General features: G+C 48.0%; 1 protein-coding gene across 1 annotated transcript in view; it reads left to right on the top strand.

The window, feature by feature from the left end:
• The window catches only part of E2F2 (E2F transcription factor 2), a 23,486-nt gene extending 17,611 nt beyond the window's left edge, over nt 1-5,875 (top strand). The window contains exon 7 of the mRNA XM_025393376.1: nt 4,837-5,875. Coding sequence (XP_025249161.1) covers nt 4,837-5,105 — 269 coding nt within the window. The 3' untranslated portion in view covers nt 5,106-5,875. The remainder of the gene's footprint in view (nt 1-4,836) is intronic.
• Nucleotides 5,876-24,623: the final 18,748 nt, after the last annotated feature.

The following is a 24,623-nucleotide window of genomic DNA, read 5'->3' as shown; positions in this document are numbered from 1 at the left end:
CTCGGGAGGCTGAGGCAGGAGAATGGTGTGAACCCGGGAGGCGGAGCTTGCAGTGAGCTGAGATCCGGCCACTGTGCTCCAGCCTGGGCGACAGAGCGAGACTCTGTCTCAAAAAAAAAAAAAAAAAAAGAGTTGTGGGAGAAAGAAAAAGAAGGCAACTGTGTGACAGAGACCACAAGTGTCCCACAAAACCTAAAATACTCTCAAGCCTTTTTTTTTTTTTTTTTTTGAGACAGAGTCTCGCTCCGTCACCCAGGCTGCAGTGCAATGGTGCGATCTTGGCTCACTGCAACCTGTGCCTGCCGGGTTCAGTCAATTCTCCTGCCTCAGCCTCCCAGGTAGCTGGGAATACAGGTGCCTGCCATCACGCCCAGCTAATTTTTCTGTGTGTGTATGTATTTTTAGTAGAGACAGGGTTTCCCCATGTTGGCCAGCCTGGTCTTGAACACTTGACCTCAGATGATCCACCTGCCTCAGCCTCCCAAAGTGCTGGGATTACAGGTTCCAGCTCTTTATAGAAGTTTGCTGTCCCCATCTAACTCAACCCTTCTTTTTACACATGAATGAACAGAGGCCCAGAGAGGGCAAGTGGCTTCCCTAAGGTCACACAGCAAGTTGATGGCAGAGCTGGGACCAGAGCCCAGCCTCCCAACTCTTCTCTAATGATCTCTCGTGTGTCTGTCAGGCCTCATCAGGGACCAGAGCTTCTCCCTGTGCCAGCCATCTGTCCCTCGGGGCACCTCCCCAGTGCCTATCTCCCATCCCAGACCTGTGCCCCACCCTCTGGTCCATCCTCCTCCTGCTGTGCCTCCTCACTCAAGTGTTAGCATGCACATAGCCCTCCAAAGCTGGAATCACCTTCGCTTCAGTTGTCCTCTGAGACGTTGGGTGGAGGTGGCAGATCCCAAAGCATAAACAAGGGTGTGAAGTTGTTTTTTTTTTTGAGACAGAGTCTCACTCTATCACCCAGGCTGGAGTGCAGTGGCATGATCTCGGCTCACTGCAACTTCTGCTTCCCAGGTTCAAGCGATTCTCCTGCCTCAGCCTTGTGAGTAGCTAGGAGTACAGGCACGTGCCACCATGCCTGGCTAATTTTTGTATTTTTAGTAGAGACAGGGTTTCACCATGTTGGCCAGGCTGGTCTCAAACTCCTGACCTCAGATGATCCACCTACCTCAGCCTCCCAAAGTGCTGGGATTATAGGCGTGAGTCACCCAGCCTGGCCGGATGGGAAGTTTTTACCTGAGGTTTACAAATCAAGATCCTGAGGCCTAGAGAGGACTAGAGGCTTACAGAACAATCAGTGGTGGGGCCAGCTCTCATGTCATAGCTGTTCCCCCGACCCTTGTCGCATGGCCTCAGTGTTACCCTTGCTGAAGGGAGGAAGAGGAAGTTTTCCTGGTCTCGGCTCACTGCAACCTCTGCCTCCCAGGTTCAAGCGATTCTCCTGCACAGACACACACACACCCCCACACGCGTGTTCCGTGCTGTGTTCTGAAGTAGTGTTGTTTTGAGGTCTGAGTGCCAGAGGCCATGTAAGAGAGGAAGCTGCTACAGTCTTGGGACCTGGGTCCTGGCCCTGGTTATGCATTACCAGGGGAAGTGTTCTCTTCAGCCTCAGTTTCCCTCATTTGTAATAGAAGGGGTTTGAACAACATCATCTCTGACATTTCTCCAGGCTCTGACATTCTGAGATAAACCTAAATGTAGCTGATGGCACAGGATTTGAAATTGGGAGACCTGGGTTCAAACCTGTATCTCACCTCTTAGTGACTTGGTGACTGTCAGTGAATCACTTTAACCCCTCGAAGCCTCAGTTCCCATATCTCTCAAATGGGGACACTTGAAATTTCCTCGCGAATACTGAGTGGGTTATAGGAGATGATATGGCATAAATGTGCTTTTTTAAGAAAAAAAAAACTTATGTGGCCGGCCGCAGTGGTGCACGCCTGTAATCCAGCACTTGGAGAGGCTGAGGGAGGTGGATCATTTGAGGCCAGAAGTTCCAGATCAACCTGGCCAACACAATGAAACCCCGTCTCTACTACAAATACAAAAATTAGCCGGAGGTGGTGGTGCATGCCTGTAATCCCAGGTACTCAAGAGGCTGAGGCACAAGAATCACTTGAACCAGGGAAGCAGAGGTTGCAGTGAGCTGAGATTACATCATTGCACTCTAGCCTGGCCGACAGAGTGAGACTCTGTCTCAAAAAAAAAAAAAAGGCTTGTGTGAAGAGCATCTACTAGCTGGGCCTAGTGCTGTTTTAGAGACAGAGCCATTCAGAGTGTGGTGGAGAGACACATATTACAAAAGGCGATTCTATTTCTGGACGTGATCAACAGCAGGAGACAGTAAGGTCTGATCTATAATAGACATTTTCACATGTGTCTTATCAGTTACTGCTTCTAATACTCATCCCTGTTTTTCCACATGAGGAAACAGTTCTGGGGTTCCATGGCTGGTGAGAGGAGGCGCCAGAGTCTGAGCCCACATGCTCCCCGCTCCCAAGCCAGGCCTCTGACTGTAACATCAGCAGCGTGCCAAACAAACTTTAGATTTTTTTTTTTTAATTCAAATACATTTAATTGACTTATTTGGGCCCTAGTTTTCTCATCTGTAAATAGGGGTAACAGCATGAACTCCCTCAGGGCCGTTTGAGTGTCCAAGGAGGCTAAACCACGCCTCGCCTCAAGGGCAGTGTCACCACCTCTCCCATTAGTCTTGGTAAATGGGAGCAATTTTTTTTTTTTTTTTTTTTTTTTTTTGTGAGGCTGAGTCTTGCTCTGCCTCCCAGGCTGGAGTGCAGTGGCTTGATCTAGGCTCACTGCAAGCTCCGCCTCTTGGGTTCACGCCATTCTCCTGCCTTAGTCCCTCCTGAGTAGCTGGGACTACAGGTGCCCGCCAACACATCTGGCAAATTTTTGTAGTTTTAGTAGAGATGGGGTTTCACCATGTTGGCCAGGCTGATCTCGAACTCCTGACCTCAGGTGATCTGCCCACCTCAGCCTCTCAAAGTGCTGGTATAGGCATGAGCCACTGCGCCAGGCCAAACCAGTGCTTCATATGCACTTACCATGCAGTCCTCTGAGCAACCCTTTGAGGTAGGTAGAGCTACCATGCCCCTTGCAGAGGGGAGGAAGTGGATGCCCTAAAACGTGAAGCCCAGAGCAAAACTCCATCTCAAAATAAATAAATAAATAAATAAGTGAAATCACATGTCTACGGGTGCACCTCCAGTTTCAACAGGCAGCCTAGCATCCCAGCGCAGTTGTATCTTCAAAATAATACTTGGCTGGGGCTTAAGGAATGACTCCAATGGGGGGAATTCTGAGCATCAGGATGTATGTGGCAGGCAATTTCCAGTGCCTCATTGCATGTCCCTGTATGGGAAATCACCATCTTACCTTTTAGTGGAAATGAGCAGGCTGGGTGTGGTGGCTCATGCCTGTAATCCCAGCACTTTGGGAGGCTGAGGCAGGAGGATTGCTTGAGCCCAGAAGTTCGAGACCAGCCTGGGCAACAGAGTGAGACCCCATCTCTACAAAAAAGTTTAAAAATTAGATGGGCATGGTGGCATGCACCAGTGGTCCCAGCTACTCAGGAGACTGAGGCGGAAGGATTGCTTGAGCTCAGGAGGTTGAGGCTGCAGTGAGCCGTGTTCACCCTACTGCACTCTGCACTCTAGCCTGGGCAAGACCCGGTTTCCAAAAAAACAAAAAAAAAAAAAAAAAAGAAGAGAAAGAAATGAGCTTAAAGTGCTGGAGAATGGCTACTGAAAGGTCAAATAAGATGAGGCCAGATAAATGACCATTGAATTTAGCAGCATGGAGGTCATTGGTTCAGGGACATGGTGGGGAGAGACCCCAGACTGGAGTGAGTTGAAGAGAGAATAGTAATAAGGAAGTAGAGACAAGCTCAGGCTACTCTGGAGAAAGTTTACTGCGCAAAGGAGCAGAAAAATGGGCCAGTAATTGGAGAGGGTGACGAGGTAAAGTATAGTTGTGTGTCGTGGGGAGTAGAGTCAACATAACAAAAATTTACCATAGTAACTATTTTTAAATGTACAGTTCAGTGGTAATTAATACATCATAATGTTGTGTAACTATCACCACCATTCATGTCCATAACTCCTTCCACCTTGTGAAACTAAACTCTGTACCTATTCCCCATTCCCCTCTCTCCCCAGCCCCTGACAACCACCCTTCTACTCTCTGTCCCTGCAATTTTGACTAAGTATTTCATATAAGTGGAATCACACAGTATTTGTTTTTTTGTGATTGGCTTATTTCACGTAGCTTAATGTCCTCAGGGTTCATCTATGTTGTAGCATATATCAGAATTTCTTTCCTTTTTGGCCGGGCGCGGTGGCTCAGGCCTGTAATCCCAACACTTTGGGAGGCCAAGGGAGCCGGATCACTTGAGGTCAGGAGTTTGAGACCAGCCTGGTCAACATGGTGAAACCCCATCTCTACTAAAAATACACAGATTAGCTGGGTGTGGTGGTGTGTGCCTATAGTTCAGCTACTTGGGAGGCTGAGGTGGGAGAATTGCTTGAACCTGGGAGGTGGAGGTTGCAGTGAGCTGAGATCACAACACTGCACTCTAGCCTGGGTGATAGAGTGACACCCGGTCTCAGAAAAATAAAAAGTACATGAAAAGGGGTAGGGTTGGGTGTAGACTCTGGAAGGTGGATTTTGAGAGCAGGGCATTGCACCCAGGCTGAGGAGAGAGGAGAAGGGTGCAGTCGTCCAGAGAACCGGAAGTCTGTCCTCGTGTGCTGAGGACTTGGATGCCAGGGCCAGGCGTAACGTTTGTCTGTTTGTCTCCAGTGCCAGCGCCAGCGCCAGCGCCAACCCCCCAGCAGGCCCCACCGCCTCCATCCCTCGTCCCCTTGGAGGCTACTGACAGCATGCTGGAGCTGCCGCACCCACTCCTGCAGCAGACTGAGGACCAGTTCCTGTCCCCGACCCTGGCGTGCAGCTCCCCTCTGATCAGCTTCTCCCCGTCCTTGGACCAGGACGACTACCTGTGGGGCTTGGAGGCGGGTGAGGGCATCAGCGACCTCTTCGACTCCTACGACCTCGGGGACCTGTTGATTAATTGAGTGGCCCCACCTGCCCCCAGCAGCCTGCCCCTGACTCTACCTCCTCACAAACAGGCTGACAGGCCCTCTGCCTGCACAGGGACATTGAACACTAGGTGCTGCCCTCAGGGAATGGGGTCTCCTCGCCTTTCCCACCCCAGCCGGCAGAAGCTGTGTGGGGAGATGTGAATGGTACGGGTGAGGAGGGGATAAGGGTGTGGGTCCTCACCTTCCTAATGGAAGCTGGGCCTGGGGAGGCCCATCCAGTCTTCTGACCTCTGACCTCTCACGAGAAGGCTGCAGGTGAGGTGGCCAAGTCCAGGGAAAGGCCCTGCTACCTCCTTTTGAGGGGTAATTAGGACCCTCGACGTACCAAGAAGCACTTAATGCCTTTGTATTTATTTCAGGTTGAGTGGTTTGTTTGTGCTCCCTGAGTTTTAGCAGGGAGGTTGTTCTAGTTTTTAGTGAGGCCTCCGCAGACAGGCCCATCAGGGCCCATCGCTGTCCATGTTCCAGGGCAGGTCTGGGTTTCCAAGGGAGGGACCCAGGCCACGTCCCTGGTTTCCCCACAGTGGTGGGGCTGGGTCTCTGAGGGGCTGTCCAGTTGGCCGGAACGCTAATTGCACTTAGGCCTCACAATTCTAGTAAAGGGCAGCTGTGGGCCCTTTCGCCTCTCCCCCTGTTCTTGGCCTCACATCTCCAGCTGAGCTGCCAGTTTTGGCTTCCTGGTCACCTCTGTCCCAGAGATGGTTCCAGGGAGCCATCCTAAGGCAGGTAGCACTGTGGCTCCTTACCTCTCCCTCCCTTTGAGATGTAAAAATGGTCCAGCAGAGACAAGCTCCCAAGGAAAACAGACAGGAACATGGGGGCAGCTGTCATGGCTGTGGCGGGCACCTTTCCTCAGAGTTTCTTCCTTGGTCTGGTCCAGGAGCCATTTTGCACCAAGGACTTGGTAGGCAGAGGCAGCCCCACTGTAAAGAAGGGTCAGATTAAAACAAAAAACTGCCCAAAGCATCCCCTCCGCCCCCCGATGTGGCGCTGGCATCATTCTCTGCTTCCCTGGGAGGAAGTTTTTCACCATGTTATTGAAGGGGATGGTTCCTTAAGGACCGCTGCACCCCTCAGAGCTCACTCAGACCCCCAAGGACAGAGGTGACTGGGGCTTGGTGACTTGTTCACCCCTTTTTCCCAGGTATACTGAAGGGGTGACAGAGAGAGGTCTTCATGGCAGACCAGGCCTTCGCAGCTAATGGGGAGAGGAACTCATGTTACCTCTTCAGGCCTGGGGTCCTAAGGGGGTCTTTTGGCTTCAGCCTGTTCCCCCAGAGGCTTGATCATCCCACATTATCCCTGCAGCCCAGCTGCTCTTGTCCTCCACTCACCCTGGGATATGGGTGCTCTGGGCTGAACCAAGGCCATGCCTTCTGGAGAGAGGCGCAGGGGTTGGTCTGAGAGGCCTGCCACCCACCCCTCAGGGAGCTAGGTTTTCTCAGAGGCTCGGCTGGACAGCACTTTTTTAAAAAGTCTGTAGCATTAAGCTGGTTTAAAATATGAAGTTGGTTTTGTTGGATGGCTCCTGAACTAACTGACTGATGTCTGAAGTTTGAGACGGGGGATTATTTCAGGGTGGGGCCCAATGTGATCTAATGCCCAGTTGGGGACAATTGTGCCTCCTCATTTGCTCAAATTCCTGGGCCCCCAAGTTAGCCCCCTCCCGGGAGTGGTCAGCAGGTCACAGCTGCCCCCACTCTATAAGCAAGGCTAATTTTGTACCCTTTACAGAAATACTTTTGGTCTCCCCTCCCCAAATACAAGGGTCTTATCAGAAGCCCATCTTAAGGTCCAGCATGCTCAGGAACCCGGCGTGGGATCTCGTTTGGGGTGAGTGGGCTGCTCTTCTGAGGTCTCCACTGGGCTGCCATTTAGCCATGTGCCATCCCTGGAGTCAGAGGTGTTTGACTCCCATCCCTTGGGCTCTGTCTGGAGCTTTCCCCAAGAATTACATCAGAGAAAAGGAAGAAGAGGCCTGCAGGACCCATTGGGAATGAGTTTAATACTGAAGTCTGAAATGTAAGCTCATGCCCTAAACACCTCTCCGTATGGCTGGACAGGGGAGCTGCCCTCAGACTTGTGCCCTGTGTCCTCAGCAGCTGTCTCTGTCCCCCTCTGTACTGTCCCTTTCATGCCTTGCCTAGCCACGGGGCTAGACCTCCCAGGCTAAGCCTCGGATTCAGTGCAGAACGCAATCTCATGCCCGCTTCCTGCCAGTGACACTTGAAGCCTCCCGACTTCCACAGAGCGCTTTCAGGACGCATTTTGAGTGGTATTTTCTTTTTTCTTTTTTTTTTGAGGCGGACTCGTTCTGTTGCCCGGGCTGGAGTGCAGTGACCTGATCTCGGCTCATTGCAACCTCTGCCTCCCAGGTTCAAGTGATTCTTCTGCCTCAGCCTCCCAAGTAGCTGGGACTATAGGCATGCGCCACGACGCCCGGCTAATTTTGTATTTTTGGTCGAGACGGGGTTTTGCCATGTTAGTCAGGTTGGTCTTGAACTCCTAACCTCAAGTGATCCACCACCTCGGCCTCCCAAAGTGTTGGGATGACAGGCATGAGCCACCAGGCCCAGCCTGAGTGGTATTTTCTTTAGGGACCAGGTAGACTTTAAAACTAGGGTAGGAGAAAAACCAGTTTCTTTCTGAGGTAAATAATTTCTGCCAGGAAACTTCCCAGCCCCACCAGCAGCCCCCGCAAAATCACCCATGTCCTCAGGGATGTCTAAAGCTTGGGGCTCCAGGAAATCATCCAGTAGAGTTGGAGATTCAGAGATTTCTTGAAGACGAGAACATGCTCCTAACTCCCTTCCCATTAAAGGTGTTAGACCAGAGGGTGTTCCTTTTCCACAGTAATGGGATCGGCTGGTGTGCCTGCAGGGAGGAAGAGGCAGGTGGTCAGGCTTGAAAAACTGGCTTTAGGATGGTTCTGACTTTGTTCTCCCTCCCCTAGTGTTCTCAGTCTCCATTCTGCAGTGTTTAGAGTTTTAGGGAAAGGGTTTGGGTGCCCCAGCATCCAGGTGTTGTGTGGCTTAGCGCACGTGAAGTGAAAACCTTTTGGGGTTGTTTGGAAGCAGCTTTCTGGTTCTTGTCATTGTATCCTGAGGTCCCAGAACCCTACTCTCCCACGAGGACCCTCAGTGACCATGATGGCCATAAGCCTGGCCAGCCTGCTGGCTCCTGGTTGAGCTGAAGAACCTTGCCTGTGGCACTTTTCGAGGGTGAGCTGGACCCGAGAGTACATGGTCCCCGTGCTGGGACTCATGCGGGTCAGTTCCTGCGGCCTGATTTCGCTAGTCCTGTCTTGATGAGCACCATGTAAGCCTCCTTGTATTGAGATAATTGGGCATTAAACATTAAACTGCAACTCTGGGCATCTTGTCTTTGTGGATCTGGCCCCCCCAAGCTGGGTGTTGGGGGCTGTCCTGGCCAGTGCCGGGGGCACATGATTGCCCAGTGGATTTCCCTCCAAGAAACAGCCTCTTATCACCATGCCTACAATCTCACCATTAAGGCATTGAAAAGTTTGCAGCACCCAGATCTAAACTGTGATCAGCCTTGCCTCTGTCACCTCCCATCTGGGTTATTTCCACAGCTTCCTGAATGGTCTTGCTGCCCACACTCTCCATCCCACCCTCTACATCAGTGGGTCCAACTGTAGTCCTCAGACCAGCAGCAGCAGTATCATCTGGAAATGTGAGGCACACATATTCAAGACCATACCTCAGGCTGGGTGCGGTGGATCACTTGAGATCAGGAGTTCAAGACCAGCCTGGCCAGCATGCTGAAACCCCATCTCTACTAAAAATAAAAAAATTAGCCAGGTGTGGTGGTGGGTGCCTGTAATCCAAGCTACTGAGAAGGCTGAGGCAGGAGAATTGCTTGAACCCAGGAAGCAGAGGATGCAGTGAGATCATACCACCGCACTCCAGCCTGGGCTACATAGTGAGACTGTCTCAAAAAAAAGGCTGGGTGCAGTGGCTCACACCTGTAATCCCAACACTTTGGGAGGCCAAGGCGGGCAGATCACAAGGTCAGGAGATCGAGATCATCCTGGCTAACATGGTGAAACCCCATCTCTACTAAAAATACCACACACACACACACAAATTAGCTGGGCATGGTGGCAGGCACCTGTAATCCCAGCTACTCGGGAGGCTGAGGCATGAGAATGACTTGAACCCAGGGGGCGGAGGTTGCAGTGAGCCGAGATGGCGCCATAGCACTCCAGCCTGGGTGACAGAGCGAGACTCCGTCTAAAAAAAAAAAGACCTTGCCTCAGACCTGCTGAATAAGAAACTCATGGGGTGGGACTCAGAATTTCTGAGGCTCCATGAATCTCCCAGGTGATTCTAATGCAGGTGAAGTTTGAGCTGACTTCTGCTACCCCACAGAGATCTTTCTACACTTGATCTTAGCCAAAAGGCTAAGAAGCAATCCCCAGAGAGATCTTTCTAAAATGTAGTTCTAATCATGTTACTCTCCTGCTTAATGCCCATCCATCACTCCTCTCTGCCCTCAGGATAAAGTTCTAACCCTTTTGTGTGGTATGAATGGCTATTTACAACTTCCAGCTGGCTTCCTCTACCTTACCTGTGGCCTCCCTGGCCACCCTTTCCCACCACCATTGCCACACTGGGCTTCCTTGTCATCTCCTGAAATCGACATGTCTTCCCTCTTCTGGCCCTGTCTACATGCTGTTCCTTCCACCTAGGATGCCCTGTGCTCCATTTCAGCTGAGTGGGCGCCTACTTATTCTTCAAGGCCCAGTTCAAGAATCTTTTTTGTAGTTTTCTTGACATAACGTGTAATCATTAGTACTTTGCATATGGACATTGTTATAGCTTATTGAATATCTATTACATGTTGGGCACTGAGAAGATAAATATGAATAAGACCTAGTCCTCATTTTCAGGATGCTCACAAAACACAAACATAAAAATGTAATTATAAATAATGTAACAATGGTAGTGATTGGTATACATTACAGGAGTTGGTGGGAGGGGGATTGGTCATTTTGGAAGGCTTCCTGGCCTTCATATACCATAATCTCATTTAATGCTCACAACAACTTCAGGAAATCAGAGTTACTCTTATAATCACTTTATAGATACGGAAACACTCAGAAGTTCCCAAGTAACCCTCATACATTGTTGGGGATGTAAAATTTGAAGCCACTTTGGAAAACAGTTTGGCAGCTCCTCAAAAAGATAAACATAAAACTACCATAAGACCCAATTTTACTCCTAGGTATAGAATTATTCCTACTTGAAGTAGGTTCATTTCTACTTCAAGAGAAATGAAAACATATGTCTATGCAAAGACAAGACTTGGACACAAATGTTTCTAGCAGCATTATTCATAATAGCCCCAAACTGGAAATACCTAAATATCTATCAACTGGTGAACAGATAGACAAAATGTATTAGATTCATACAGTGGAATACTATTCAATATACAGAGGAACAAAGTACTGATACATGATACAATATGATCCTCAAAAACATGGTGCTAAATGACAGAAGCAAATCACAAAAGATCACATATAATTCCATGTACAAGAGACATGAAGAACAGAAAAATCTACAAAGAATAAGTAGGCTGGGCGCGGTGGCTCACGCGTGTAATCCCAGCACTTTGAGAGACCAAGGCGGGTGGATTACCAGAGCTCAGGAGTTCAAGACCAGCCTGGGCAACATAGTGAGACCTCGTCTCAACAAAAAACAAACAAAACTAGCTGGGTATGGTGGTGCATGCCTGTGGTTCCAGCTACTTGGGCTACTGAGGCAGGAGAATCACTTGAACCCAGGAAGCAGAGGTTGCAATGAGCCGAGATGGTGCTGTACTCCAGCCTGGGTGACAGAGTAAGACCCTGCCTCAGAAAGAGAGAGAGAGAGAAAGAATGAAAGAACGAACGAAAGAAAGAACAAAAGAAAAAGAAAGAGAGAGAAAGAAAGAAAGAAAGAGAAAGAAAGAAAGAAAAAGAAAGAAAGAAAGAAAAAGAGAAAAAGAAAGATTGGTGACTGTGATTGCCTGAGGAGTTGGGGTAGGAATGGGATTAATTATAAATGGGGATGAGGGCTCTTATAAATAGAGATGCAAAGATTTTCAACAAAACACAAGCAAACCAAATCCAGCAACATATAAATAAAAAGAATTACACTTCATCGGACTTATCCCAGGAATGCAAGATTGGTTTAACATCCAAAAATCAATTAGTGTAATACGCGTATCTGTAAAATAAAGGACGAAAACCACATGATCATGTTATTAGATGCAGAAAAAACTTGAAAAAATTTCACACCCCTTCATGATTAAAAAAAAAAAAAAATCAAGAAACTAAAAACAAGAAACTAGGAATAGAAAATAACTTTCTCAACCTGATAAAGAGCATCTATGAAAAACCCACAATTAGTGTCATACATAATGGTGAGATACTGAATGCTTCTCCCCCAACCCTGGCCCCAAGATCAGAAACAAGACAAGGATACCCACTCCCTCCATTTCTATTTAACATTGTACTGGAGGTTCTAGCCAAGACAATTAGGCAAGAAAATAGCATGGGGAGCAACTAGATTGATAGGAACAAGCAAAATCATCTCTATTTGCAGACAATGTAGAAAATTCTAAGGAATGCATTAAAAAACAACTAATAAATGAGTTTAATAAGGTTGTAAGATAAAAGATCAGTATACAAAAATCAGTAGTATTTCTATACATTGGCAATGAACAACCCAAATAATAAAATTAAGACAACACTGTCTTTTACAATAACACCAAAAATAATAAAATACTTAGAGATAGATTTAGCAAAAGAAGTGTAAAACTTATACTCTGAAAACTGCAAAGTACTAAATAATGCTTTGTATTTTAATTGAAAGAAATTAAAGAATACCTTAGTAAATGGAAAGACATTTTATATTCATGGATTGGAAGACTTAATATTGTTAAAATGGCAGTATTTCCCAAATTGACTTTCAGATTCAATGTAGTCACCATCAAAATTCCAGCGGGCTTTGCAGAAATTGACAAGCTGATCCTAAGATTCATATGGAAATTCAAGGGACTCAGAATAGCCAAGATAATCTCTCTTTCTTTTTCTTTTTTTCTTTTTTTTGAGACGGAGTCTTGCTCTGTTTCCCAGGCTGGAGTGCAGTGGCATGATCTTGGCTCACTGCAAGCTCCACCTCCCGGGTTCAGGCCATTCTTCTGCCTCAGCCTCCCGAGCAGCTGGGACTACAGGTGCCCGCAACCATGCCCGGCTAATTTTTTTGTATTTTTAGACGTATATTAGAGACGGGGTGTCACTGTGTTAGCCAGGATGGTCTCGATCTCCTGATCTTGTGATCCGCCCACCTCGGCCTCCCAAAGCGCTGGGATTACAGGCGTGAGCCCCCGTGCCTGGCTGATAATCTTGATAAGAAAAACGAAGCGGCCGGGCGCGGTGGCTCAAGCCTGTAATCCCAGCACTTTGGGAGGCCGAGACGGGCGGATCACGAGGTCAGGAGATCGAGACCATCCTGGCTAACACGGTGAAACCTCGTCTCTACTAAAAAATACAAAAACTTAGCCGGGCGAGGTGGCGGGCGCCTGTAGTCCCAGCTACTCGGGAGGCTGAGGCAGGAGAATGGCATAAACCCAGGAGGTGGAGCTTGCAGTGAGCTGAGATCCGGCCACTGCACTCCAGCCTGGGCGACAGAGCGAGACTCTGTCTCAAAAAAAAAAAAAAAAAAAAAACGAAGCTAGAGAACTTCCCGATTTCAAAACTTACACAAAGCTACAGTAGTCAACACAAGCATAAGGATAGACAAATAGATCAATGGAATATAATTGAGAGTCTAGAAATGAGCCCTCATTTATAGTCAACTGATTTTTAAGAAGAGTGCCAAGACAATTCAATGGAGAAAGAAGAATTTTTTTCAACAAATAACCCTGGGACAATTGGATCTACACGTGAAAGAATGAAGCTGGATCCCAGTACTTTGGGAGGCCGAGGCAGGTGGATCCCTTGAGGTCAGTAGTTCAAGACCGGCCTGGCAAACATGGTGAAACCCCGTCTCTACTAAAAATACAAAAATTAGCCAGGCATGGTGGTGCATGCCTGTAATCCCAGCTACTCAGGAGGCCGAGGCAGGAGAATTGCTTGAACCCGGGAGGCAGAGGTTGCAGTGAGCAGAGATGGTGCCACTGCACTCCAGCCTGGGTGACAGAGCGAGACTCTGTCTCAAAAAAAAAAAAAAAAGGGAATGAAGTTGGACCCCCTAACTCACAACATATACAAAATTTGACTCAGAAATGCATCAAAGATCTAAATATATAAGCTAAAACTATAAAACTTTTAGAAAAAAGCATAGGCATAAATCTTTGTGACCTTATATTAGGCAACAATTTCTTACTTTTTTTTTTTGAGACAGGGTCTCATCTCTCACCCAGGCTGGAGTGCAGTGATGTGAATACAGCTCACGGCAGCCTCAACCTCCTGGGCTCAAGCAATCCTCCTACCTCAGCCTCCTGTGTAGCTGGGACTACAGGCACTACTTGCCTGCCATCATGCTCAGTTAATTTTTAAATTTTTTATAGAGACAGGGTCTTCCTGTGTTGCTCAGACTGGTCTTGAACTCCTGGCCTCAAGTGATCCTCCTGCCTTGCCTCTCAAAATAATAATTTCTGAAATATGGCACCAGAAGCACAAGCAACAAAAGGAAGAAAATAGATAAATTGGACTTTATTAAAATCAAAAGCTTTTTTTTTTTAGATGGAATCTCTCTCTGTCGCCAGGATGGAGTGCAGTGGCTCGATCTCAGCTCACTGCAACCTCCACCTCTGGGGTTCAAGTGGTTCTGCTGCCTCAGCCTCCCAAATAGCTGGGACTACAGGCGAGCACCACCATGCCCAGCTAATTTTTGTATTTTGAGCAGAGACGGGATTTCACCATGTTGGCCAGGATGGTGTCGATCTCTTGACCTCGTAATCCACCCGCCTCAGCCTCCCAAAGTGCTGGAATTACAGGCGTGAGCCACCGCACCCAACCTAAAATTAAAAACTTATTTGTTGCAAAGGACATCATCAAGAAAGTAAAAAACCAACCTACAGCTAAGTTTTTGATTTTTTATAGAGACAAAGTCTCACTATGTTCCCCAGGTTGATCTTAAACTCCTGGGTTCAAGTGATCCTCCTGGCTTGGCCTCCCAAAATACTGAGTGAGATTATAAGTTTGAGCCACCATGCCCGACCTATGTGATCTCACTTATATAAAATATCCAGAATAGGCAAATGTACAGAGATTCATGGCTACTTAAGGTTGTTGGGGAGGGGAGAAGAGGAATGACTGCTAATGGACACAGGGTCTTATGGGGCTGTGATGAAAATATTCTAAAGGTGATATGGTGATGGTTCCTGTGTATTATTTAGCAATCAGTGCAACCCTTCACATTAACAAATTAAAGGAAAAACCCATGTGACCATCTCCGTAGATACAGGAAAAACACTTGAAACATTCAACGCTCATTCATGATTTTTAGAAAACTGATAGCTAAATAAGAATACACAGGAATTACTTTCTACAGCAAATATCAAACTTAATGGTGAACCTTTAGAAATAAGAGAAGGACATCCAGTATCATTCCTACAAATCAACATCGTATTAGTGATCCTGGACAAAGCAATAAAACAAGGAATAAGAAAAAAGCCCCTGCCAGTCTGTTTGGAACTTACGCAATTAACTACAATGTTGTCCCGAACAAGGGTCATTTATTTATCAGACATTTATTGGGCATCTACCCTGTTCCAAGGTTGGGTCATAACTACTGCTCCCTCCTTGTCAAGGACATTTACCTGCCTTAAGAAATTGTTTCCTCTTTCCCTGGATGGCCAAGGCCTGGCAGGTGTGCATCTGCAGCAGGACTCTTGAGGTGCCTCAAGCTCTGGGTTGCAGCAGGGATAGAAAAGCAAACCTTTCAGGGGGTTTTAACTGAGAGTTTCAAAGGGCTCAACAGTGTGACAATACTTTTTTGTTATGTATATTAAGCTGCTTACTTTGCTTTTAGATCCTTCCACAGATCCTGGAAGAGAGAACAGGTAATAAAACTGAACTTTGGAAAATCTAAGATACTGAGAACCATAAAAAGAACCAAAAGGGCTCTTCACTCATTTGTTTCACAGAATTTTCCTTTTTTTTTTTTTTTTTTTGAGACGGAGTCTGGCTCTGTGGTCCAGGCTGGAGTGCAGTGGCCAGATCTCAGCTCACTGCAAGCTCCGCCTCCCGGGTTTACGCCATTCTCCTGCCTCAGCCTCCCGAGTAGCTGGGACTACAGGCGCCCGCCACCTCGCCTGGCTAGTTTTTTGTATTTTTTAGTAGAGACGGGGTTTCACCATGTTAGCCAGGATGGTCTCGATCTCCTGACCTCGTGATTCGCCCGTCTCGGCCTCCCAAAGTGCTGGGATTACAGGCTTGAGCCACCGCGCCCGGCCTTTTTTTTTTTTTTTTAATTTGAGACAGAGTCTCACTGTGTCGCCCAGGCTAGCGTGCAGTGACGCAATCTTGCCTCACTGCAACTTCCGCTTCCAGGGTTCAAGCAATTCTCGTGCCTCAGCCTCCTGGGTAGCTGGGACTACAGGCGCCCACCACCACACCAGGTTAATTTTTGTATTTTTAGTGGAGACAGGGTTTTGCCATTTTGGACAGGCTGGTCTTGAACTCCTGACCTCAAGTGATCCGCCTGCCTCTGCCTCCCAAAGTGTTGGGATTACAGGCATGAGCCACTAAGCCCAGCCCACAAACCTTTCTTGAGCATCTACTATGTGCCTGCCTCTGCCTGGTGCTAGGGAAACCATGCCCCCTGACTTTATGGAGCTTACAGCCAATTCTAATTCCAACCATATAAAGTTTATGGATTTGAACACATATTTAAACAAACACCTTTGAGCCTCTGTGTGCTGGCTGGTAGATCCCAGACTTCAGTGCTCATCAGAATCAGAGGGATTGTTAGAGTACAGCTTGCTGGGCTCCATCCCTAGAATTTCTGATTCAGTAAGTCAGGGGTGGGACCTAAAAGTGGACATTTCTGGGCCAGGTGTGGTGGCTCATGCCTGTAATCCCAGCACTTTAGGAGGCTAAAGCAGGCAGCTCACCTGAGGTGGGGAGTTCGAGACCAGCCTGACCAACATGGAGAAACCCTCTCTCTACTAAAAATACAAAATTAGCCAGGTGTGGTGGCGTATGCCTGTAATCTCGGCTACTTGGGAGGCTGAGGCAGGAGAATTGCTTGAACCTGGGAGGCGGTGGTTGCAGTGAGCTGAGATTGCATTATTGCACTCTAGCCTGGGCAACAAGAGCGAAACTCCATCTCAGAAAAAAAAAAAAAAAAAGGGGGGGGGCATTTCTAACAAGCTCCAAGGTGATGTTGAGGATGCTGGTCAGGAGGACACCACTTTGAGGACCACTGCACTGGATAACATGCAATGCCCACACTGGGATTCAGACATTGCAAAATGTAAAAAAGAAAGAAAATAATCCCTATTCCTGAGGAGCTCACAGCCCAGTGGATTCACTCACTTGTTCATTCATTTGTTCAACAAACTAGGGCCTTGTGTGCATAACATCATTTAGCCTCCAGCCAAGCGTGGTGGCTCACGCCTGTAATCCCAGCACTTTGGGAGGCAGGTGGATCACTTAAGCCCATGAGTTTGAGACCAGCCTGGACAACATAGTGAAACCCCATCTGTATAAAAAATACAAAAATTAGCCGGACATGGTGTTGGCATGCTTGTAGTCCCAGCCCTTTGCGAGGCTGAGCTGGAAGGATCACCTGATCCCAGAAGGTCTAGGGTGCAGTGAGTCATAATCATGCCACTGCACTCCAGCCTGGGCAACAGAGTGAGGCCCCATCTCAAACAACCAAAAAAAAACACACACAAACAAAAATCAGTTATTAGGTTGGTGCAAAACTAATTGTGGTTTTCGCCATTAAAAGCAATGGCTATGTGGTTTCCAGCAAAACCCTATAAAGTAGGTATTGTTATTAGCCCCATGTTTACAAATGAAGAAATTGAGACTCAGAGAGGTAGGGCAATGTGTACAAAGTCACACAGCATGTGATGGAGCCCAGGCTGTGCATCCCCAGGAAGCCCTACTCTTAACCTCTAGCCAAACCTCTAGCCAAACCTCATGTATTATAAATACGTCGTTTATTAAATTGTTATTAGTGTCACCATCAAGGAAGAACGGAATGCTCTGGGAGCTCGGATAGACTCCATTTATGGAAGGATGGACTCCATCTATGGAAGGATAGACTCAGAGAGGGTTGGGGATGGGCCTGAAGGAGACGTTTGCCAAAGGAAAGAAGGGGAGAAGGTTGCACAGCAGGCAGAAGGAGCTCTTTGGGAAAAGGCCAGGTGGCTCCATGGTTAAAATATGTAGAATAGGGCTGGGTGTGGCGGCTCACGCCTGTAATCCCAGCACTTTGGGAGGCTGAGGCGGGCGGATTGCCTGAGCTCAGGAGTTCACCACCAGCCTGGGCAACATGGTGAAACCCCGTCTCCACAAAAATACAAAAAATTAGCCTGGTGTGGCAGCATGTGCCTGTAGTCCCAGCTACTTGGGAGGCTGAGGCAAGAGAATTGCTGGAACCAGGGAGGTGGAGATTGCAGTGAGCCGAGATCACGCCACTGCACTCCAGCCTGAGTGACAGAGTGAGACTCTGTCTAAAAAAAGAAACAACAAAACAAACATAGAATAGAGCGTCCCAGTACATCTTAATTCACTGATTCTAAGGCTTGTGCCAGTCCTCAAATGACCACAGCAAAGGGTTACCAGCAGGATGCCCAGTGTATCTGTTGGCTGGTGGTTGTGTTGACCTAGTTATGGCCACATACCCCTTCCTGGAGTGTGTAGTCCCTCAATTAAAGGGATCCCTGACCACTCTAAGAGTGTTTGCCTGGTCAGCACTTTCTAGGCCTCTGCCCAGACAGGTTATTTTCCCAGCATGGGGACCACTGCCCTCTGGTGGTCACTCTGCCAAATGCAGCAATTGGGAAAAGCTAACTTTTATTGAGATCTCTTTAGGGACCAGGTTTTAGTCTATGCCATCTTTTTGAAAATCTTATAGAATAGGCATTATTATCACCAGTGAGGCTCAAAGAGGTGAATTTACTTATGTGAGGTCACACGGCTAGTAAGGGTGAGCAGGAGAGGCACTTCACCTGGTGATACAACCAGACTGCAACATGGTCATCTAAGCTCCAAGGACCATGCTTGTGACTTCCATGCCTCCTAACTGACATTATGGGGGCTCCATTCTGACCTTTGAGATTTCCTGTGTGTGTACACTGCCAGATGCTGGAGAAACAAAGACATAGTCTTTTGCCCACAAACAATCTGACTAGTGGTCCCTCAAATATAAACCATGAGAAGACACCTGGCTTCCGGAGCAGCAAAGGAAGCATGATATGCATGTGTGTGTATTTGGTATTCTAAGGAAACAGGCCCCTGGGGAAGCCTATAGGCAGTGTCCCAGCAACAAGGAATCCTCTTCCCAGACAATGCGTCCCCTGAGGCCAGCAATCCCCTACCCCACCACCACTACTAGGCTGTACTTTCAGGTCCCTGGGACAAGCCTGATCCTGTTATTTCTTTCTTTTCTTCTTCTTCTTCTTCTTCTTTTTTTTTTTTTTTTTTTTTTTTTTTTTTTTTTTTTTTTTTTTTTTTGAGATGGAGCCTTGCTCTGTTGCCTAGGCTGGAATGCAATGGTGCGACCTGGGCTCACTGCAACCTCTGCCTCCCCGGTTCAAGCGATTCTCCTCCCTCAGCCTCCCGAGTAGCTGAGACTACAGGCACCCGCCACCACACCCAGCTAATTTTTTGTATTTTTAGTAGAGATGGGGTTTCACCATGTTAGCCAGGATGGTCTTGATTTCCTGATCTCGTGATCCGCCCGCCTTGGCCTCCCAAAGTGCTGGGATTACAGGCGTGAACCACCACACCCAGCCTAATTTTTGTATTTTTTTTTTAAGAGATGGGGTCTCACTACATTGCCCAGGCTGGTCTCAAACTCCTGGGCTCAAGCCATCCTCCTGCCTCAGCCTTCCAAAGTTTTGCGATTATAGGTATGAGCCACTATGCCTGGCCTCATTATTTCTCTCTTTACACAAATCTTCCTCATGGTCTGAGCCCTTTCAGGATCACCGCCTTCTCTCGAGCTCTGTAACCCTGGCAGGGCCACCAGTCACCAGGTTCCTTGGAGGTACTAGGGAAGCTTTTGTGGATAAATGGCCGTGAACTTGCAATACAGTTGATCTGCTGTCACTTCTGACATGATGGTTATTGTCAGGAAAATGCTCACCAGTGTGAAGGTCATTCACATTCCTTTGACCCAGACATACCCATCTCTTCTCATGTTGCCAGCTTTTTTTTGAGACAGAATCTTGCTCTGTTGCCTAGGCTGGAGTGCGGTGGCACAATCTTGGCTCACTGCAACCTCCACCTCCTGGGTTCAAGTGATTCTCATACTCAGCCTCTCGAGTAGCCAGGACTACAGGTGTATGCCACCAAGCCCAGTTAATTTTTGTATTTTTATTATTTTATTTATTTATTTATTTTAGTAGAGATGAGGTTTCACCAGGCTGGTCTTGAACTCCTGACCTCAAGTGATCTGCTCTCCTCAGCCTCCCAAAGTGCTAGGATTACAGGCATGAGCCATGGCGCCCAGCTGCCAGCACCGTTTTTCCAAGTGTCCAAGGCAGTAGTTTCCCCTAAAACCAATTCACGAGTTTTTACTGAGCACCTACTAGGAAGGCAAAACACAGGCGGAGGAAAATTTTAGAGGGAGAATTTCATGCCTTTTATTAAGAACCTGCGAGGTACATGGAATTGTCTTAAGCCTGTTACTCCTCACATCACCCCAGTTGGGAGGGGAAGATGAATCCTTTTTTAGATGAGAAAGCAGCTTGGAGAGGGATAGGGACATATCGAGAATCACAGAGTAAGAGGCAGAGCTGAGATTTGAAGACAGGTCTAGCCTGATGACACCATCTCAACTTCTGTGCCTGTGGTCCTCAAAGTGTACTCCCCAGACCAGCAGCATCAGGATTACCTGGGTAGTTGTTAGAAATGCAGATGATCGGTCAGGCGTGGTGGCTCACGCCTGTAATCCCAGCAATTTGGGAGGCCGAGGCGGGCGGATCACCTGAGGTCAAGAATTCAAGACCAGCCTGGCCAACATGGTGAAACCCTGTCTCTACTAAAAATATCAAAAATTAGCCGGGCACAGTGGCGGACGCATGTAATCCCAGCTACTCAGGAGGCTGAGGCAGGAGAATCGCTTGAACTCAGGAGGCGGATGTTGCAGTGAGCCGAGATCGCACCAATGCACTCCAGCCTTGGCGACAGAGCAAGGCTCTGTCTCAAAAAAAAACAAACAAAAAAAATGCAGATGACTAGGTCCCATCCCACATCAACTGAATCTGAAATTCTGGATGTTGGCCCCAGGAGTCTGCATTTTAATAAATCCTCCAGGTGATTCACATGCACACTCAAGTGTGAGAACTGCTGACCTATGCTGAGGCGGGCTCCGTGGTCCAGGTGCCCACGCTTAGATGGGAACGACCCTCAACTGGTACATACACAAACTACTCCCGTCAAGACAAATTCCATAATAGCAACAGGGGAGGGAGAATCATTCTGGGGGTTCTGGAAAGGTTTCATGGAAAAGGTAACATTTGAACTTGACCATAATGAATTGGAGGATTTTCAAGATCATAAATGGAAGAAAAGGGCTTTTGGGTAGAATGGAAGCAAGGAAGCCAGAAAGTACCTGTTCATAAAATGGGAATATAGGTCAATTCATGACATGCTTTGCCTGCTAGGCTGAGAGGTCTTGCCTTTATTCTGGAGGCAGTGGGGATCCCTGGTAGCTTTTTGAGCACAGGTGTACTCATAGCTCAAAGTCCCTATATGTCATTGCCCAACAACAGTGCTTTCTTTCTTTTTTTTTTTTTTTCTTTTTTTTTGAGACAGAGTCTCACTCTGTCGCCCAGGCTGGACTGCAGTGGCACAATCTTGGCTCACTGCAACCTCCGCCTCCCGGATTCAAGCAATTCTCTGCCTCAGCCTCCCGAGTAGCTGGAATTACAGGCGTCCGCCATCACGCCTGGCTAATTTTTTCATATTTTTAATAAAGGTGGGTCTTCACCATCTTGGCCAGGCTGGTCTTGAACTCCTGACCTCATGATCCACCCGCCTCAGTCTCCCAAAGTGCTGGGATTACAGGCATGAGCCACCGTGCCCAGCCAACAGTGTTTTCTTACTTACCCATCATGGTAGGCAGAATAATGCTCTACTCCCAAAAGATATCATCAAATGTCCTAATCCCCCGAACCTGTGAATCTGTGATATTACATGGCAAGGGAAAATTAAGATTACAGGCGATAAGACTGCGAATCAGCTGACCCTGAGATGGGGAGATTATATTGGATTATCTAGGTAGACCTAACATAATCATAGTCCTGACTGGTCACAGTGGCTCATGCCTGCAATCCTAGCATTTTGGGAGGCCAAGGCAGGCGGATCATCTGAGGCTGAGTTTGAGACCAGCCTGACCAACATGGCGAAACCTAGTCTCTACTAAAAATACAAAAAAAAAAATTAGCCAAGCATGGTGGTATACGCCTGTAATCCCAGCGACTCAGGAGGCTGAGGCACGAGAATTGCTTCAGCCTGGGAGGTGGAGGTTGCAGTGAACCAAGATCACACCACTGCACTCCAACCTGGGTGACAATTTGAGACTCTGTCTCAATAATAATAATAATAATCATGATCATAGTCTTTTTGTTTTTTGAGACAGGGTCTCATTCTGTTGCCCAGGCTGGAGTGCAATGGTGTGGTCACAGTTCATCGCAGCCTCAACCTCCCTGGGCCCAGGTGATCCTCCCGCCTCAGCCTCTCAAGTAGTTGGGACTACAGGCATGTGCCACCACACCCATCAAATTTTTTGTAGAGATGGAGTTTTGCCACGTTGCCCAGGCTGATCTTGAACTCCTGGGCTCAGGTGATTTGCCTGCCTCAGCATCCCAAAGTTCTGGGATTACAGGAGTGGGCTACCACACCCGGCCAATTGCAGTTTAAATTGGGTGGTCAGGATAAGCCTCCCTGAGATGGTGGCATTTGGGCTAAGACTTGGTAGAAAGAAGTGAGAACATTGGCCATGTGGATATCTGTGGGAAGAGCATGTCAGGCAGGAGGAGTAGCCAATGCAAAGGTCCTGAGGCACAAGTGTGCCAAGTGAACACTAAGGAACACTAAGGAAGTCAATGTGACTGGAGCAGTGGAGGAGAGGGAGAGTGAGAAGGCATGAGGTCAGAGGAAGGCAAATTAGGTAAGGCCTTCAGGCCATGCAAGGGCTTGGCTTTTGGCCTGAGTGAGAGGCATTAGAGGGTTTTGCAGAGTGCAATGATATAATCTGGTATCAGAGTCACTTGCTGCTTAGTTGATAATAGGCTATAAGCCAGGCACGGTGGCTCACACCTGTAATCCCAGCACTCTGAGAGGCCGAGATGGGCGGATCACTTGAGGTCAGGAGTTCAAGACCAGCCTGGCCAACATGGTGAAGCCCCATCTCTACTAAAAATACAAAAATTAGCTGGGCATGGTGGTACGTGCCTGTAATTCCAGCTACTCGGGAGGATGAGGCATGAGAATTGCTTGAAGCTGGGAGGTTGCAGTGAGCCAAGATTGTGCCACTGCACTCCAACTTGGGCAACAGAACGAGACCCTGTCTCAAAAAAAAAAAAAAAAAAAAAAAAAGAAGAAGAAGAATAGGCTGTAGAGGAGCAAGGGTGGAAGCAGAGAGCACAGTGACACCTCCTGCAGTGATCCAGGCAAGAGGTCACGGTGCTTGGACCAGGTCACTAGCAGTGGAATGATGAGGAGTGGGGTTCTGGATATATTTTAGGGCTAGAGCCAATGGATTTCATGATGTGGGGTGTGAGAGAAAGAGAGTCAAGAATCTAATAATACCATCAAGAATGTTCATCCTGAACACTAGAAAATGGAAGTTGTGGGCTGGGCGTGGTGGCTCACGCCTGTAATCCCAGCACTTTGGGAGGCTGAGGCGGGTGGATCATGAGGTCAGAAATTCAAGACCAGCATGACCAACATGGTGAAACCCTGTCCCTACTAAAAGATACAAAAATTAGCTGGGCATGGTGGCACATACCTGTAATCCCAGTTATGTGGGAGGCTGAGGCAGGAGAATCGCTTGAACCCAGGAGGTGGAGGTTGCAGTGAGCCAAGATTGCGCCATTGCACTCCAGCCTGGGCTGTCTCAAAAAAAAAAAAAAAAAGGAAGAAAATGGAAGTTGCCACCAGTTTAGATGAGGAAGAGGTGTGTGCATGTGCATGTGCGTGCATGTGTGCGTGTGTGTGCGTAGGTGCTTTGGGTAAGGAAGCCAGGAATTCAGCTTTGCATAGGTTAAGTTCAAGATGGCCTACCAGACTTCCAGGCAGACGTGTCAGGAAGCAGTTGGATATAGTAATCTGCAGGTCAAGGGAGAGGGTCCAGGCTGGAGTTACAAGCTGGGAATCATCAGGATCTAGATGATATTTAAAGCCATGGGACTGGGTGGAATCCCCAAGGGAGTGAGCATGGAGAGTGGAGAGGAGTCCTCAGTGCTGAGAAATCAGAAAGAAGAGGAGGAACCAACCAAGGAGTTCAAGAAGGAGCCACTAGTGAGAGAGGAAGAAAATCAAAGAAGTGTGGTGTCTTGGGGCCAAGTGAAGAAATGGGGGAGACGTTAGGCAGCTGCTGGAGGGGCTGCAGTAAAACAATACAAAAAAGGCTTTGAGCACTGACCTCTGGGTTCAGCGAGCAGGGGGTCACTGGTGGCCTTGATGAGAGCAGTTCAGTGGCTGGTGGGAGCAAAATCCTGATCAGGCGGAGTTTAAGAGAATATCGCAAGGCCAGGCATGGTGGCACGCACCTGTAGTCGCAATGACTCTGGAGGTTGAGGCGGGAGGATCGGTCAAGGTTACAGAGCCATGATCATGCCACTGTGCTCCAGCCTGGGTGATAGGGCGAGACCCTGTCTCTAACCAGTGGCGTGATCAAAGCTGTCTATAGCCTCACACTCCCGGACTCAAGCAATCCTCCCACCTCAGCCTCCTGAGTAGCAGAACGTAGCAGGACTACAGACACGTGAGATCACACCTGACTAATTTTTAAATTTTTTGTAGAAGCGAAGTCTCACTATGTTGCCCAGGTTGGTCTGAAACTCCTGGGCTCAAGTGATCTGTACGCCTCAGCCTCCCAAAGGCATGAGCCATTGTGCCCGACCCCTTGATGGTTTGATTTTATCTGGAAAAAAACTTGCTGCAGAGAGCAAGCATCCCAGGACCTCTCTGAGCTCATTTCTTACCTTCCCCACTGCTTCACCCCAGCAGCGTCCTGGACCCTCCTCTTGGCACGTGGCAGTTTGCCAGTGAACCAAAATCAAGCACGA

Source organism: Theropithecus gelada, chromosome 1 (genome assembly GCF_003255815.1).
Source record: "Theropithecus gelada isolate Dixy chromosome 1, Tgel_1.0, whole genome shotgun sequence".
Lineage (NCBI taxonomy): Eukaryota > Metazoa > Chordata > Mammalia > Primates > Cercopithecidae > Theropithecus > Theropithecus gelada.
This window is presented reverse-complemented; position numbering and strand designations above follow the sequence as displayed.